Genomic DNA, 18660 nt, shown 5'->3' on the forward strand with positions numbered 1-18660 from the left:
AGAGACCCTGTCTTGAACAACAACAACAACAAAAAAACCCAAAAAACCAACAAAACAAAACAAAACAAGAGAGAAAGAAAGAAAGAAATCCCCAAACAAAAAACAGAGTGAAGGCTTTACCTCAGTAGTAGATCATTTGTCTAGAAAATGCAAAGTCGTAGGTTCGGTTGCCAACACTTGAAAAAATCCAACCAAATAACAAAAAGGGATTAAAAAAAAATTAAACACCAGACACTCTGGCCCAGCACACCTGTAATCCAAGCACTCAGGAGGCAGAGGCAGGCGGATCTGTTAGTTCAAGGCCAGCTTGGTCTACAAAGCAAGTCCAGGACAGCTAAGGCTACACAGAGAAACACTGTCACGAAACCAAAACCAAAAACTGAAAAGAAAACAAAACAAAACAAAAAACCCACCCCAGGCCAGGCGTGGTGGCACATGCCTTTAATTCCAGCACTTGGGAGGCAGAGGCAGGAGGATCTCTCTGAGTTTCAGGCCAGCCCGGTTTACAAAGCGAATCCAGTGAATCCAGGACAGCCAAGGGTACACAGAGTGATCCTGTCTTGAAAAAAGCAACAACAACAACAACAACCCACTGCAGAATTATCAAATATAATCCAGCAATTTTCTTCTGGGTACTGATCAAAAAGAAGTCAAAACAGGGACTGAAACAGATATTTGCACACTGTTCATAGCAGGGGTATTCATCAGGCACTGGCGAGGCCTTCTAAATGCCACCAACGTATGAATGCACAGCAGGAAGGTGTATAGTTACACAGCAGGATGGTGTGTAGTTATACAGCAGGATGGTGTGTAGTTACACAGCAGGATTGTGTATAGTTACACAGCAGGATGGTGGATAGTTACACAAGCAGGATGGTGTGTAGTTACACAGCAGGATGGTGTGTAGTTACACAGCAGGATGGTGTGTAGTTACACAAGCAGGATTGTGTGTAGTTACACAAGCAGGATGGTGTGTAGTTACACAAGCAGGATGGTGTGTAGTTACACAAGCAGGATGGTGTGTAGTTACACAGCAGGATGGTGTGTAGTTACACAAGCAGGATGGTGTGTAGTTACACAGCAGGATGGTGTGTAGTTACACAGCAGGATGGTGGATAGTTACACAAGCAGGATGGTGTGTAGTTACACAAGCAGGATGGTGGATAGTTACACAAGCAGGATGGTGTGTAGTTACACAAGCAGGATGGTGGATAGTTACACAAGCAGGATGGTGTGTAGTTACACAAGTAGGATGGTGGATAGTTACACAAGCAGGATGGTGTGTAGTTACACAAGGAGGATGGTGTGTAGTTACACAAGCAGGATGGTGTGTAGTTACACAAGCAGGATGGTGGATAGTTACACAAGCAGGATGGTGTGTAGTTACACAAGCAGGATGGTGTGTAGTTACACAGCAGGATGGTGTGTAGTTACACAAGCAGGATGGTGTGTAGTTACACAAGCAGGATGGTGTGTAGTTACACAGCAGGATGGTGTGTAGTTACACAAGCAGGATGGTGGATAGTTACACAGCAGGAAGGTGTGTAGTTACACAAGGAGGATGGTGTGTAGTTACACAAGCAGGATGGTGGATAGTTACACAAGCAGGATGGTGTGTAGTTACACAAGGAGGATGGTGTGTAGTTACACAAGCAGGATGGTGTGTAGTTACACAAGCAGGATGGTGGATAGTTACACAGCAGGATGGTGTGTAGTTACACAAGCAGGATGGTGTGTAGTTACACAAGCAGGATGGTGTGTAGTTACACAAGCAGGATGGTGTGTAGTTACACAAGCAGGATGGTGTGTAGTTACACAGCAGGATGGTGTGTAGTTACACAGCAGGATGGTGTGTAGTTACACAAGCAGGATGGTGTGTAGTTACGCAAGCAGGATGGTGTGTAGTTACACAGCAGGATGGTGTGTAGTTACACAAGCAGGATGGTGTGTAGTTACACAGCAGGATGGTGTGTAGTTACACAAGGAGGATGGTGTGTAGTTACACAGCAGGAAGGTGGATAGTTACACAGCAGGAAGGTGGATAGTTACACAGCAGGATGGTGTGTAGTTACACAAGCAGGATGGTGTGTAGTTACACAAGCAGGATGGTGTGTAGTTACACAAGCAGGATGGTGTGTAGTTACACAAGCAGGATGGTGGATAGTTTACACAAGCAGGATGGTGTGTAGTTACACAAGGAGGATGGTGTGTAGTTACACAAGCAGCTGGTGTGTAGTTACACAAGCAGGATGGTGTGTAGTTACACAAGCAGGCTGGTGTGTAGTTACACAAGCAGGATGGTGTGTAGTTACACGCAGATGGTGTATAGTTACACAAGCAGGATGTGTGTTGTCACAAGCAGGATGGTGGATATTACACAAGCAGATGTGGTAGTTACACAAGCAGGATGGTGGATAGTTACACAAGCAGGATTGTGTATAGTTACACAAGCAGGATGGTGTATAGTTACACAAGCAGGATGTGTGTAGTTACACAATCAGGATGGTGGTGTAGTTACACAAGCAGGATGGTGTGTAGTTACACAAGCAGGATGGTGTGTAGTACACAAGCAGGATGGTGTGTAGTTTACACACAAGCAGGATGGTGTGTAGTTCACAAGCAGGATGGTGTGTAGTTACACAGCAGGCTGGTGTGTAGTTACACAAGCAGGATGGTGTGTAGTTACACAGCAGGATGGTGTATAGTTACACAGCAAGAGAGGGTGTGTAGTTACACAAGCAGGATGGTGTGTAGTTACACAAGCAGGATGGTGGATAGTTACACAAGCAGGATGTGTGTAGTTTACACAGCAGGATGGTGTGTTAGTTACACAAGCAGGATGGTGTGTAGTTACACAGCAGTGGTGTGGTAGTTACACAAGGAGGATGGTGTGTAGTTACACAAGCAGGATGGTGTGTAGTTACACAGCAGGAAGGTGGATAGTTACACAGCAGGATGGTGTGTAGTTACACAGCAGGAAGGTGGATAGTTACACAAGCAGGATGGTGTGTAGTTACACAAGGGGATGGGTGTGTAGTTACACAGCAGGATGGTGTGTAGTTACACAAGCAGGATGGTGTGTAGTTACACAGGAGGATGGTGTGTAGTTACACAAGCAGGATGGTGTGTAGTTACACAAGCAGGATGGTGTGTAGTTACACAAGCAGGATGGTGTGTAGTTACCAAGCAGGATGGTGGATAGTTACACAAGCAGGATGGTGTGTAGTTACACAAGCAGGCTGGTGTGTAGTTACACAAGCAGGATGGTGTGTAGTTACACAGCAGGATGGTGTGTAGTTACACAAGCAGGATGGTGTGTAGTTACACAAGCAGGATGGTGTGTAGTTACACAAGCAGGATGGTGTGTAGTTACACAGCAGGATGGTGTGTAGTTACACAAGCAGGATGGTGGTAGTTACACAAGCAGGATGGTGGATAGTTACACAAGCAGGATGGTGTGTAGTTACACAGCAGGATGGTGTGTAGTTACACGCAGGAAGGTGGATAGTTACACAGCAGGATGGTGTGTAGTTACACAAGCAGGATGGTGTGTAGTTACACAAGCAGGATGGTGTGTAGTTACACAAGCAGGATGGTGTGTAGTTACACAAGCAGGATGATGGATAGTTACACAAGCAGGATGGTGTGTAGTTACACAGCAGGATGGTGTGTAGTTACACAGCAGGAAGGTGGATAGTTACACAGCAGGATGGTGTGTAGTTACACAAGCAGGATGGTGTGTAGTTACACAAGCAGGATGGTGTGTAGTTACACAAGCAGGATGGTGTGTAGTTACACAAGCAGGATGGTGTGTAGTTACACAAGCAGGATGGTGTGTAGTTACACAAGCAGGATGGTGTGTAGTTACACAAGCAGGATGGTGGATAGTTACACAAACAGGATGGTGTGTAGTTACACAAGCAGGATGGTGTGTAGTTACACAGCAGGATGGTGTGTAGTTACACAAGCAGGATGGTGGATAGTTACACAAGCAGGATGGTGGATAGTTACACAAGCAGGATGGTGTGTAGTTACACAGCAGGATGGTGTGTAGTTACACAAGCAGGATGGTGTGTAGTTACACAAGCAGGATGGTGGATAGTTACACAGCAGGATGGTGTGTAGTTACACAAGCAGGATGGTGGATAGTTACACAAGCAGGATGGTGTGTAGTTACACAAGGAGGATGGTGTGTAGTTACACAAGCAGGATGGTGTGTAGTTACACAAGCAGGATGGTGGATAGTTACACAAGCAGGATGGTGTGTAGTTACACAAGCAGGATGGTGTGTAGTTACACAAGCAGGATGGTGTGTAGTTACACAAGCAGGATGGTGTGTAGTTACACAAGCAGGATGGTGGATAGTTACACAAGCAGGATGGTGTGTAGTTACACAAGCAGGATGGTGTGTAGTTACACAGCAGGATGGTGTGTAGTTACACAAGCAGGATGGTGGATAGTTTACACAAGCAGGATGGTGTGTAGTTACACAAGCAGGATGTGTGTAGTTACACAAGCAGGATGGTGTGTAGTTTACACAAGCAGGATGGTGTGTAGTTACACAAGCAGGATGGTGTGTAGTTACACAAGCAGGATGGTGTGTAGTTACACAGCAGGATGTGTGTAGTTACACAAGCAGGATGGTGTGTAGTTACACAAGCAGGATGGTGTGTAGTTACACAAGCAGGATGGTGTGTAGTTACACAAGCAGGATGGTGTGTAGTTACACAAGCAGGAAGGTGTGTAGTTACACAGCAGGAAGGTGGATAGTTACACAGCAGGATGGTGTGTAGTTACACAAGGAGGATGGTGTGTAGTTACACAAGCAGGATGGTGTGTAGTTACACAAGCAGGATGGTGTGTAGTTACACAAGGAGGATGGTGTGTAGTTACACAAGCAGGATGGTGTGTAGTTACACAAGCAGGATAGTGTGTAGTTACACAAGCAGGATGGTGGATAGTTACACAAGCAGGATGGTGTGTAGTTACACAAGCAGGAAGGTGTGTAGTTACACAGCAGGAAGGTGGATAGTTACACAGCAGAATGGTGTGTAGTTACACAAGCAGGATGGTGGATAGTTACACAAGCAGGATGGTGTGTAGTTACACAAGCAGGATGGTGTGTAGTTACACAAGCAGGATGGTGTGTAGTTACACAAGCAGGATGGTGTGTAGTTACACAAGCGGGATGGTGTGTAGTTACACAAGCAGGCTGGTGTGTAGTTACACAAGCAGGATGGTGGATAGCTCCCTACACAGGGGACTATTACTCAGCCTCGAAAGAAACAGAATTGTGATGCGTGCCCCACAGACAGATCTTGAAGATACTGTGGAATGTTCAAGAAGCCAGGCCCCTAAGACAAATGCCGTATGGTTTCAGTTTGATGAGATGCTAGAGAGGTCAAACTCACAGGAGAAGGGCGAAAGGTGGCAGGCAGGGGCTGTGGTTTGAATGCGCACAGGGCTGTTCACTTAAAAATGGTAAAGATGTGGCCTGTGGGATGGTTCAGAGAGAGAAAGCACAGTGCTGCTGACATGAATTCGATCCTCAGCACTCATGTGGGAAAGCGCCAGGTGTGCCAGCAGGTGTGGGGCAGGTGTGGGGGCAGGTGTAGGGGCAGGTGTGGGGACAGGTGTAGGGGCAGGTGTGGGGACAGGTGTGGGGCAGGTGTGGGGGCAGGTGTAAAAGCAGGTGTGCCAGCAGGTGTGGGGCAGGTGTAGGGGCAGGTGTGGGGGCAGGTGTGGGGGCAGGTGTAAAAGCAGGTGTGGCAGCAGGTGTAGGGGCAGGTGTGGGGCAGGTGTGGGGGCAGGTGTAGGAGCAGGTGTGGGGGCAGGAGTGGGGGCAGGTGTGGGGGCAGGTGTGGGGACATGTATGGGGGCATTGTGGCGGCAGGTGTGGGGGCAGGTGTAAGGGCAGGTGTGGGGGCAGGTGTGGCGGCAGATCGGCGGCAGGTGTGGGGGCAGGTATGGGGGCAGGTGTAGGGGCAGGTGTGGGAGCAGGTGTGGGGGCAGGTGTGGCGGCAGGTGTGGGGGCAGTGTAGGAGCAGGTGTGGGGGCAGGTGTGGCGGCAGGTGTGGGGGCAGGTGTGGGGGGCAGGTGTGGCGGCAGGTGTGGGGGCAGGTGTAGGGGCAGGTGTGGGGGCAGGTGTGGGGGCAGGTGTAGGGGCAGGTGTGGGAGCAGGTGTGGGGGCAGGTGTGGCGGCAGGTGTGGGGGCAGGTGTAGGAGCAGGTGTGGGGGCAGGTGTGGCGGCAGGTGTGGGGGCAGGTGTGGGGGGCAGGTGTGGCGGCAGGTGTGGGGGCAGGTGTAGGGGCAGGTGTGGGGGCAGGTGTGGGGGCAGGTGTGGTGGCAGGTGTGGCGGCATGCATCTGTACTGTCCGAACTAATGCAGAGAGATGGGAAGCAGAGGCAGGAGTCAGAGGAGGACAAAAGTACCCGAAAGTTGACCTCTGACCTCCATACAGGCACCATGCCATGTGTACCTGTACTCAAGCACAAGCGTGTGTGCACGCACACACACGTACCAGTGCAGAAAAAAATTTTTGAGACAGTTTCTCTACTTAGCCTTAGAACTCAATAGCTAAATAGCCCTGGCTGTCCTTCGTCACTGAGACCTGCCTGCCTCAGCCTCCTGAGTGAGGACTAAGAGCCTGAGCCAGCACATCTGGCTTAGTGAAATCATTTTTAAGAAGAGAGAGAAACATGTAGTGAAGATGGAGAAGTAAGGTCCCGGGTTCGATTATCAGCATCACGTACACAAAAAAGGAGCTGCTCATATCTTTAAAACAAATAAATGTATATATTAAAAATAAAAGTAAAGCCAGGCGTGGTGGCGCACGCCTTTAATCCCAGCACTGGGGAGGCAGAGGCAGGCAGATCTCTGTGAGTTCGAGGCCAGCCTGGTCTACAGAGTGAGCCTAGGGGACTGCCAAGCTAACAGAGAGAAACTGTGTCTTGAATAATGACAACAACAACAAATAAGTAAAACAAAAATGATGTTGGCCCCTCTTACATTATGCCAGGGCTACATAGTGAAACTGTCTTGAAACACACACACACACACATACACACACACACACATACACACACACACACACACAGAAGTAAACAAGAAATGGCGCTGTCACCTCTTATATTGTGCCCAGTTCACAAGAGAAGCACACTTACCCAGGAGAGAAGCACACTCATCCACAAGAGAAGCACACTCACCCACCAGAGAAGCACACTTACCCACAAGAGAAACACACTCACCCACAAGAGAAGCACACTCACCCACAAGAGAAGCACACTTACCCACAAGAGAAACACACTCACCCACAAGAGAAGCACACTTACACACAAGAGAAGCACACTCACCCACAAGAGAAGCACACTCACCCACAAGAGAAACACACTCACCCACAAGAGAAGCACACTCACCCACAAGAGAAGCACACTTACACACAAGAGAAGCACACTTACACACAAGAGAAGCACACTTACCCACCATTCTTTACACAGTCTTGTGAATCACCCTTGCTCTTCCCTAAGCTTTTGTGTTCTCGTTTTTGGCTGCTGTGCCCACTTCCTTTCTGCCATACCAGCCTGCTCTCTCACCACATACCTCGCCTGAGGGGCTTTGCACTGGCTCCTGTTTTTTCTGTGGGACTCCTGAGTGGCCTTCCCTGATGTCTTTGCTGAAGATCTGTCCTGACTCACCACTGTGTAAAATCATCTTCTGGGAGCTGGAGAGATGGCGCAGTGGTTAGAACCTGTGCTACTCTGGTTCCCAGAAGCCACTTCAGGCGGCTAACAACTGCCTGCAGCCTGACCTCCAACCCCCTTCTTGCCTCTATGGGCACTACACTCTCATACACATGTCCACACACAAACAAATTACACTTACATAAATAAAGATAAGATTTTTTTGGGGGGGGGTTTGAGACAGGGTTTCTCTGTGTAGCCCTGGCTGTCCTGGACTCACTTTGTAGACCAGGCTGGCCTCGAACTCAGTGATCCACCTGCCTCTGCCTCCCGAGTGCTGGGATTAAAGGCGTACACTACCACTGCCCGGCCAAGATCTTTTTTAAAAAAATAAAAAATAAATAAAGGTATTAGAAAGCTAGCCCATCAGTTAAGAGCACTTGCTGCTCTTGCAGAGGACCTGGGTTTGGTTTCTAGCACTACATGGTGGCTCACAACCATCCTCAACTCCTGTTCTAGGGGATCCAATGTCCTTCTCTGGCCTTCATGGGTACCAGGTATGTACAAGGTATGTACACTTACATACACGCAGGCAAGACACTCATACACACATAAAATCTAAAAATTGTCTGTGTCTTCAACTAAAAAAAAAAAAAAAATCAAGCTCCAAGAAGATCGAGCAGTCAGGAGTGTAGTCTGGGCTCTGGTTCTGATTTGTGGCAGGGAATAAAAAAGCCCCCAGGCTGGCATAAGGGCTCCTCCCCCAAGTATCAAGTACCCATATAATCCCGGTTACAGGGCTGCCGTGGGGCACCTGGGCAGAAGGACAGAGGTCAGGCACAATGTCCTTCACAGACATACACCGCCCTTTTTGTGTGTGTAAGGAGAGCCAGCTAATCTGATCTAACAGTCAAAGGTGTGGGAAACTGTATCCTGTGTGGATGGACAGGCAGGGGTTGCTGCCCCCACGGCTTTTCTGTTCTGTGCACAGAACAAAGAGTCTTCCTGGAGTCTGAGGGGCCCCAGGGAGGGATGCTTCTCATAGCACGAACAGCGTCCCTAGGATTACATGCAGAGATGCGGTGGCAGTGGATGTCACTGTGGGCAAAGGCATCTCTCCAGCCAGCGAGGACAACACACATTCTCAAAGCAGGACCTAGAGTTCCCTGGTGGGAATTTAGAGATGATAGAAGCAGCCTTAAGAATGAGTGTGCGAGGCCAGCCTGGTCTACAAAGCAAGTCCAGGATAGTCAAGGCTACACAGAGAAACCCTGTCTCAAAAAAAAAAACAAAAAAACAAAAAAAAAAAACAAAAACAAAAAAAACAAAACAAAACCAACAACCAACCAACCAACCAAACAAAAGGATGAGTGTGCAAGGCTGGAGGCATGCTCAGGGGTTAAGAACTCCGGATGCTCTGCAAAGGACCGAGCTCTGATTCCCAGCACCCAGAAGGAGACTCAGTCACCTCTAACTCCAGGTCCAGGGGGATCTTCTGGCCTCCAAGGGAGCTAGGTGCACACACGGTACACAGGCAGAGATTCAGGGGAGACACTAATATACAGATGGGAAAAGAAGAAGAAGAAGAAGAAGGAGAAGGAGAAGGAGAAGGAGAAGAAGAAGAAGAAGGAGAAGGAGAAGAAGAAGAAGAAGGAGAAGGAGAAGGAGAAGGAGAAGAAGAAGAAGAAGGAGTCCAGGGCAAACGTAGGAGGGGACCAGAGAGAGCCCGGGTCTGGGGTCTGGAGATGGGTCCATGTATACAAGCATGTTCTGCACTTCTTGAGGTCCCCAGTCTGGATCCCAACGTCCACGTCCGATGTTGCCCAAACCATCGGTAATTCTATGTCCAGGGGATCCTCTGGCCTCCTAGGGCACCTGCACCCATATGCACATACCCCCACAGGGGCGCACATATACAATACATATAACAAAAAAATTATAGCCGGGCACAGTGGCCCATGCTTGTGATCCCAGCACTTGGGAGGCAGAGGCAGGTGGATCTCTGTGAGTTCCAGGCCAGCCTGGTTTACAAAGTCAAGGATAGCCAGGGCTACACAGAGAAACCCCTGTCTCGAAAAACCAAAAAGAAAAAAATCACACACACACACACACACACACACACACACACACACACATACGCGCACACCTGGACACAGGCCTGCTGACTGCTATGACAAAGTAATGTCCTGGTTGGTCTTTCTCTTCCTTCCTTCCTTCCTTCCTTCCTTCCTTCCTTCCTTCCTTTCTTTCTTTCTTTTTTTCTTCCCAAGACAGAGTTTCTCTGTGTAACAGAGCCCCGGCTGTCCTGGACTCTCTTTGTAGACCAGGCTGGCCTCAAACTCACAGACGCTGTGGCTCCCTCCCAAGTACTGGGATTAAAGACATGCACCACCACTGCCCGGCCCCTTCCTTTCTTTATTTTCCTTTTTTTCTCCACTTGACACAAACTTAGAGTTATCTGAGAAGGATCCACAATTGAGAAAATGCCTCCATAATAGTGGCTGCAGACAGAAGCCTACGGGACATTTTCTTAATTAGTGATCCACCGTGGGTGGTGCCACCCCTGGTCAGGCGGTCCTGGCCTCTATAAGCAGGGTGAGCAAGCTGCGCAAGGCAAACCAGTAAGCAGTGTCCCCCTGTGGCCTGGGCTTCAGTTCCCTCTTCTGGGTTCCCTTCACTACAGGCAACTGTAGTCTGAAATAAATCCTCTCCTTCCCAAGATGCTTTGGGTCGGGGTGCTTTACCGCAGCAATAGAAATCCCAACTAAGACAGAGACTGGTGTCAGGAGTGGGCTGTTGGGGTGACAGACCTGACCGTGTGTTTCCGGAGGAGTGTGGAAGGAACTCCGGAGCCTTGGCTCGAAAGGCCATTGAGAGCTTCATGAGCTGTTGTGGGACCGTAGAGGACAGTGTGAGAGCAGCGCCGATGGTGGGAGCCTGGCTTGTGAAGCCAGAGGGAAGTCTGAGGCTCCCTTATGGATGACACTGGGGTCCTTCCGTGTTTTGAGAATCTGTGGTTCTGGTCAAGCGCTGAAGGCTTCCTGTGATGGACGGGAGGCCAGAACCATCCAGGCGAGATCTCTGCTTGCTAGCACACCGGGTGCTTGCTCAGCTGGGGCTAAAGGATCAGCTGTGATTAAGAGGGGGCACCAGGCCCGCCTCTGCCTGCCAAGTGCTGGCACTAAAGGTGTGGGCCAACTTTGAGCGTGGGACACGGGAAAAAACAAAGTGTTTGGTTTTGCTTTTCCAGGAGCCCACCATTATGAACGTTGTTGGTAGCAAGCCCCTCCCCTTCCAGAAGCCTGAGGTGCCTACCAGACTGGCTGCAACCCCAATGCTTGGGTGGCCGAGAGCCTGTCTTCTCTGGGAAAAAGAGAGCTCCTGGACGGGAGGGCTTAGTGTGCTCATCCTGGGTCCCTCTTTCACCGCCCTCCCTCATCCTCTCCCATCATCCTTCCCAGCCCAGAGCAGGAGTGGGGGAGGCGGGGGGGTGGGGAATGTTGGAGAGCCTGAGACTCTGGCAGTGGCATGAAGCATGATCCTGGCAACAATGTCACTTTCGAACATCTGATGGTTTTAGAATCACCAGGGATGGGTCTCTGGGCGTGCTGGCCTGGCATGCCGGTGTGCATGCCAATGAGGAATTACTCGGTCAAGTTAACCAAAGCAGGAAGAGTCACGCACATTGGGTGACATTTTCCTTGGCCCGTACTGGAGGAGGAGGAGGAGGAGGAGGAGGAGGAGGAGGAGGAGGAGGAGGAGGAGGAGGAGGAGGAGGAGGAGGAGGACAGGAGCTGAGCAGAGCCAGCCTGCTCTCTGCTCCTTGAGTGTGTGTGCCTGGCTGCCCCTGGCACCAGCTGCTGTGAGTTCCCCCACCACAGAGAACTGTAACGGTGAACTGAAAGCAAACTAACCGTCTCTTCCTGAATTACTTTAGTTGGAGTATTTTTTTTTTTTTAAGACTTGTTTTTTCCCGTGTATCTTGGTGTTCTGCCTGCACGTATGCCCGTGAACCATGTACAATGAAGTTCAGAAGAAGCATCGGATCCCTTAGGACTGGAGTTCCAGAGGGTTGTGAGCGGCCATGTGGGTGCTGGAAGTCAAACCTGGGTCCTCCGGAAGAGCAGCCAGGGCTCTTAACAGCTGAGCCAGCTCTCCAGACTCTTGTCAGGGTATTTTATCACAGCAAGAGGAAAAGAAGCCATGCCAGGGGAGAGAACCTGTGTACAGCGCAAAGTCCTCAGTTTGATCCCAGCGCCTCAACAAACAAAACCCAAACCCCAGCCTCCTTTCTATCTGACGTCCTAGGACAAACCTAAACTTCAGCCACATTCTGCGTCCCTCACATCTCTGGCACTCTGCTTGCCACCGTCTCTCTCTCGCAGGAATGGCCTCCATGGGCTGTTCCTTCCTCAGACACAGCCCTCGCGGCCCAGCTAGCACAGGCAGGCAGAGAGCATCTCCCGGCCGCACACTCTCACAATGTACTCTCTCCTCACAATGAGTACAAGAAACTGAAACAAATGGAGCTCTCATGAGATGCCAGTCTTGAACTGTATCTGCCACCTATTTCACACCTGGCATCTACCATAGGAAACGGTCAATCAAGTGTGCCCATTTGGAGAAAAGGAAACTGAGCCGAGTGAGGCCCAGTGCAGAGCCAGAGCTGGAATTTGAGTTGAACTTTCAAGCCTGCGTCACTTCAGATCCGCTAAAGGAGTGTTATGGCCCTGCTCTCATGTGCTCTAAAACATTCATTAGTCTTGTCAGGGAACCACTGTTTTGTTTGTTTGTTTGCTTGTTTTTGTTTTTGTTTCTCTGACCCATGCCCAGGTCAGAGCCAGGTACAGGATACTATGGAGGGTAAAAGATGGTGATCAACCTGCCCTGTTAATGACTAGGGTAGAAAGGATTTCCAAGAGCAAGTCATCAGAGGAGCGATCTGGAGGAAGGCCCTCCCAGCTGCTGCCTGCCCTGCCCTGCCTTTCCTTCTTCCTATCTTTCCGTGTGTGTGTGTGTGTGTGTGTGTGTGTGTGTGTGTGTGTGTGTGTGTGTGCGCACACACCTATCTATATACACACCCACACCACAGCCCTCAGACACAGTTGGCAGAATGTGGGTCTCGGGGTTCAGATTCAGGGAGCCAGGCTTGGCAGCCAGCACATTTACCTGTCAAGCCACCTTGCTGGCTCCCTCCCTTCCCTTCTGAGTTTGTGTGTGACAGCAGTAGGGGACAGCGGACCAGGAGGCCCACGCTGCTCTGTGTACTGTGGACGGGTTCCAGGCTCTGGGAACGTGGCCTGTATGTTCTGTCCCTACCTGCCTTCTTCCTGCTCCTGCCCTTTGTGACAGCAGGCCAGATCCCTGGAGAGGGCCTGCCTTCCTCAGCGTGCCCTGAGCCCCACCCCTCCTCCGACCCGCCAGCCTCACCCCTCCTCAGACCCGCCAGCCTCACCCCTCCTCAGACCCGCCAGCCTCACCCCTCCTCAGACCCGCCAGCCTCACCCCTCCTCAGACCCGCCAGCCTCACCATCTGTACTGGCATCATCCACCAGGATGATTTCCTTCAGCAAGATGGCAGGGCTGGTGTGCAGGACACTGTACACTGTGCGCAGCAGAGTGGACCAGGCTTCGTTGTGGAACACAATAATCACACTGGTGCTGGGCAGTGGTGGGCAACGCCGGAACTTCTGGTCAACGCACCTGGAAGGACGGAAGGATGGACACAGCTCACTAAGTCCTGGGGGGAGGGGAGGAGCTCCAGCTGAAGCTCCCTAACCACCACCCCACCCGACCCTGGAGCTAAAGCCCCCCACTAAAGCCACGCCCTGAGCTAGCTCAGTGTCCTAAGGCAATGCTCAGGTACCCCTGCCCCTCCCCCCAAATTCTGTACTTTGCTCTCTAGGTGTTCCCGTGGCTGACTCACTCGGCACCTTGGACACTGTGTCAGGTGTGATCCGGTCCAGAGGTCCCAGAGGGCTGAGTCATTAAGGGCAAATGTTCATTTGAGGACAGTGTGAGGAGAAGGCCTTCCCTGAGAGTTGTAATTCACACTTCCCCCTCTAAGCCCTTCCTGGAACCCTGTGATCTGACTCTACCAACACTGGCAATTTCTAGGGACTGGTCCCTCATCGTTTTCTCCGGCAACCATGGTGTGACTACTGGCCATCCTGTCATCTGGACACTGTAAGGAGCGGGGCCCTGGATCTCAAGGACCACACAACTGCACACCATTTTTGTTTTGTGGAGACAGGGTCTCCCACTGTAAACCAGGCTGGTCTCACGCCTGCAACCCTCCTGCCTCAGCCCCTGAAGTGCTGGCATGGTAGATTTGCCATATCAGACCCAGTCTCGGTGACACCCTGATTCCTTCCTGCTTGACAGGGAGATGTTCTCCGGGCCTGCCAGGGAGCTTCCTCAGCTTCCTGAAGTGGCTGCCCCCGTGGCAACAGCCTTCTTCGCCCGGAAGTTCCTGCCTGAGGGGCACCAGGCTCGCAGCCCTAAAGGGTCATGACTTTTAGATCAGAGTCTTATTTCTCTTCAACTAATTATTTAGTTGAAAAGGACAACAGCTAAGCGTGGAAGAAACAAATAAAAACCAAAACAAATAACAAACACAAACAAACAAACTTTTATCAGGACACACATGAGCACAGTGGGTGGTTTTCCCTATTACTACAGTAGCAGTCAGGAACTGTCCCCTTTCTCATCAGAAGCCCAGATGACAGGCTCGGTATCTTGGGGGCAGGGCTGCAGAAACCACAGCTCTGTCCCAGCCCCTCCCAGGGCCCCGTGCCAGATCCTGGTCTTCAGCCCTGGCTTCCTTCTTCTGTGTCCTGTTCCCTCCATAAACTGCATTTTAGTCTCACGGGTCCATCTGGGCCTCTGCTGGACCACGGTGCTCCTGAACTCCAGACCCTGGGATCAGAGCAATGGGCTAGCAGAAGAAAAGTGGGCAGAAAGGAAATCCCTGTCTTATCTCAAATCCCCGTTAGCTTTCTTCCTGACAACTGGCCAGTGACCACAGCCCTCCTGCCACACTTCTGGGAGAGCTCTGGTCTCCGCTGAGAGTTCTGGGTGCTACTTACTCAGGAGGCCGCGTGTCTGGCCCCAGGGACCTCTGCAGGGAGATACGGTCACTGGCAAAGGCATTGAAACAATGCTTCTTATAGCCCTCTTCCCTTTCCTGGGTCTCTAGAGGGGTCCACTCTCTCTTCTGAAATGCTTTTCCATCTGCCCCGGGGCTGTTGGGGTCCTGAGGTGGCCGTTCCCAGAAGGGCTTCAGCTCAGCAGGGGTGTAGAAGCCTGGGAGGCAGGACTGGTTTGTGGAGACCAGCGGCTCTTGCGGTCCCGGAGCTCTGATCTGCAGCTTGGGCACAGCACCCAACATGAGGTCCAGGACACGGTCCTTCTGGCCCACCAGGGACTTCAGCCAGGGTTTCTCCACGGCCTCCTCGCGGTTGCTTACGTCCTTCTGCCGGATGAAGAGGAAGAGCATGAAGGCGCTGCCCAGCATGGCTAGGCGCAGGGGCATGTGGCGCCGGCGAAGGAGCCTCCTCATCTTCCCAACTGGCGCCCCAGCAGGGTCAGCACCAAGTCCTGGAGCTCACTGTAGAAGCAGCTGGATGCGCTGGGTTGGCCACGCCTGTGTCTTCAGCCTGAGAAAACAGAGCACAGGAGGGAAATGAGCCACAGCAGAGATGGGCAGGCGCTAGGGATCCGGGTCTGAGCGCAGCTTGAATAGTGGGATCACCTTTGCCCGCTCGCAGCATCCTGGTGCCTCAATTTCCTTTTGCTGTGAACTGAGAAAACCGGGTCTGGGTCTTTCCTGCCCAGAGGAAACGGCTTTGAGAAGCAGCTTGCCACTCAAATAAAGTTTAGCGGGAACACACTGGTCAGCGCCGTGCTTCAGAGGGCGGGACCCGACGGCAACTCCACGAACACGGTTCCTAGACTATTTGGGTTTTGAGATAGGATTTTGCTAATTAGCCTAGGCTAGCCTTCAACTCCTGATCGTCAGCCTCCTGCGTACTGGGATTATGGGTCTGCACCACCAGGCTTGGGCCACGCTGTGTGTTAGATAAACTGGTTTGTGTGACCCTGCAGGCCTGGACTAGAATGCCTGTACTAGCGCTGGTCTACAGGGCAGCGAACTGCAGTCGGCTGAAGCGCAGTAACCTGTGGAACAGCAGCCGGGAAGCTCTCTCTCTGCAGCAGCGAAAGGAAAGAACCACATGCCAGTGGGTGAAAGGGCAAGATGCAGAGATACAGTGTTTCCCATTTGCCAAAAAAGTATAAACCATGACCATGTTAAAGATGATGTTTGTGGGCCGGGCGTGGTGGCAAATGCCTTTAATCCCAGCACTCGGGAGGCAGAGGCAGGTGGATTGCTGTTTCTGTGAGTTCGAGGCCAGCCTGGTCTACAGAGTGAGTCCAGGACAGCCAAAGCTACACAGAGAGACCCTGTCTCCAAAAATAAAAGCAACAACAAAAAAGTTGACGTTTGTGAATACAAGCGTGTGGTAACGCTCCAAAGAGGCTAAGAACAATAAAGCCAGTTTCTGAAGAACGGAAAAAAGCGCATGAATTAGCCAGGCTAAGTGGATTCTTCTGTAGTTACTATCGGACAACAACAATAATAATATAAGCATAATCTAGTCTTCAACCCCATCAGAGACTTGAGAAGGCATAAAATTAATTACCTGGGTACACAGGAAGTGCAGGTTAGCAGCTTCCAAAATAAAACAGTGACGGAGACAGTTTGGTGCCTGGGCAGCCACCCCAAATTCTCTACAATGTTGGGGCATCATCTTCAGCCTTCTGGACCAGCACATCCAACAGACAGATCTGTGAGGCAGGAACTACTGAGGACTTGCTTGATCTGTCTTGGCAGAGTTTGGCAGTCGACTCAGCCTGCATCTAAGCTTGCCCATTTCAGGTAGAATTCTGTCTGTGGAAGAAATGAGGGCATTTTTGCCCAGTGGCTTGTTTGCCACATTTGAAGCCATCTCTAAAAGGAGGTTTTTGATGCTCATCATCTTCTTTGAGGTAGGCTGGGTGTTGCCAGGAGTTAACTTGTTTTGTTGCCAAAGAATCTTTAAAATAATAAAACCATTCTTTTTTTTTTTTTTTTTTTGGTTTTTCGAGACAGGGTTTCTCTGTGTAGCCTTGGCCATCCTGGACTCACTTTGCAGACCAGGCTGGCCTCGAACTCACAGCGATCCACCTGTCTCTGCCTCCCCAGTGCTGGAATTAAAGGCGTGCGCCACCACGCCCGGCAATAAAACCATTCTTAAATGCCATATTCTGTAGGTCTCTGGGGTCTTCTTGTTTTTGTTTTTTTTTTTTTAATTAATTTATTTATTGTGTATACAGTGTTCTGCCTGCATGTATACCTGCACACCAGAAGAGGGAGTCAGATCTCATTACAGATGGTTGTGAGCCACCATGTGGGTGCTGGGAATTGAACTCAGGGCCTCTGGAAGAGCAGCCAGTGCTCTTAACCTCTGAGCCATCTCTCCAGCCCAGTCTCTGCGGTTTTTGAAGACTCTGTCTATCCAGCTATCTGCCAACCTACCTACCTACCATTCTATTGAATCCTATCTATCTGTTAAATCTAGGATGTATATTTCTGTGCTGAATTAGATAGTGTTTGACATGACCATGAATCTGACTGTCCATTAATTTGCATCACTTAATCATCCTAAACAGTCTGCAATAGCAGTTTTAAAAGTACTGGGGGGCTGGAGAGATGGCTCAGTGGATAAGAGCACTGTCTGCTCTTCCAGGGGTCCTGAGTGCAATCCCCAGCAACCACATGGAGGCTGTAATGTGATCTAATGCACACTGTATACATAATAAATAAATCTTTGAAAACAACAACAACAACAACAACAACAAAAGTATTGGAAGTATAAATGAGTTGTGTGAATATAATACCTCATGCCAGAGTAGAAATATATATGTGTGCCAAAACCAACTTTAAGTTTGAATAATGTTTCAAAAATAAAATTATTTTTTCCCTAATATACAAAACTCTATATCAATGAATTAAAAATAACCTTACTTTGAGAGTGACAATTAAGACCTTAAGTTGAGGTGTAGATTCAATAATCTACTTTTGTCCTATCATCTATATATATTTCTATATTCCCCTTTCTTTTCAACCCCTATCTCCATACCTAAATAAGAGAAAAGAAAATGGAGAAAGCCCTGAGTCAACGTCTTTTTCTCTCTGAATAAGGCCATTAACAATTTATAACTAACTCCCAATGACAATAAACATCCATAGCCCAAGAAAACAACCAAGAACCTATTCAATGCCCCTTAAGGGAAACGGGACGACTGAGGTGGAAGTTTCTGGTTTCTTTGAAGACTCAGTTGTGTCATGTGATGTTTTTCTGGAAGATGTCGTGTGAGAGGGCATGTGATGTTTTGCTGGGGGCAGACACGTAGGAGGGCACATGATGGGAAGGAGTGTGAATAGACCGAGACAGTGGGACGAGGCTTTTTGCATTGCTATGCTGGTCTTCGATTCACAGAGAGAAATGTTCCAGAGAACTTCCTGTGGTTCTCTGGATGATTCTGGCTGCTTCTGCTGACTTGTGCTGAGTCAGCAGAGCCTGACTGTTTCTGCTGTACCGTGTCACCGCTATGGATCTGTGTTGCTGTTTGGTGTTTGCTATTGGACTGGACTGCTGGTCCTGACAACGCAGGGCGGAATTGGCCCAATGAACTACGTCTACACAGGTCCACAAACCGTTTTTCCTGTTAGCATTCTCTCTCCCCTTCCTCTGTCGGTGGGTTAGAAGCGAGGTTGAAGTGTTTAAGACCCTAAATAAAGTAGGTTTTGAAAATCTAGCCTTCAGGTGCTGTCCTTTTTTTTTTTTTTTTTTTTTTTATGACTGCTTCTCGCTGATTTTGGATGAAGAATGTCTTTTTGGGAGTCCACATATAAGTGGAAGAAATAGTTAAGAAAGC

The 18660-nt window shown here is 49.9% G+C and overlaps 1 protein-coding gene across 1 annotated transcript in view; it reads right to left on the bottom strand.

The window, feature by feature from the left end:
- The window catches only part of Galnt6 (polypeptide N-acetylgalactosaminyltransferase 6), a 37662-nt gene extending 22340 nt beyond the window's left edge, over positions 1-15322 (bottom strand). Inside the window, exons 1-2 of the mRNA XM_051160365.1 lie at positions 14769-15322; positions 13211-13383 (exon numbers count right to left, since the gene is read on the bottom strand). Coding sequence (XP_051016322.1) covers positions 13211-13383; positions 14769-15241 — 646 coding nt within the window. The 5' untranslated portion in view covers positions 15242-15322. The remainder of the gene's footprint in view (positions 1-13210; positions 13384-14768) is intronic.
- Between the last annotated feature and the right edge of the window lie 3338 nt (positions 15323-18660).

Source organism: Acomys russatus, chromosome 17, assembly GCF_903995435.1.
Source record: "Acomys russatus chromosome 17, mAcoRus1.1, whole genome shotgun sequence".
NCBI lineage: Eukaryota > Metazoa > Chordata > Mammalia > Rodentia > Muridae > Acomys > Acomys russatus.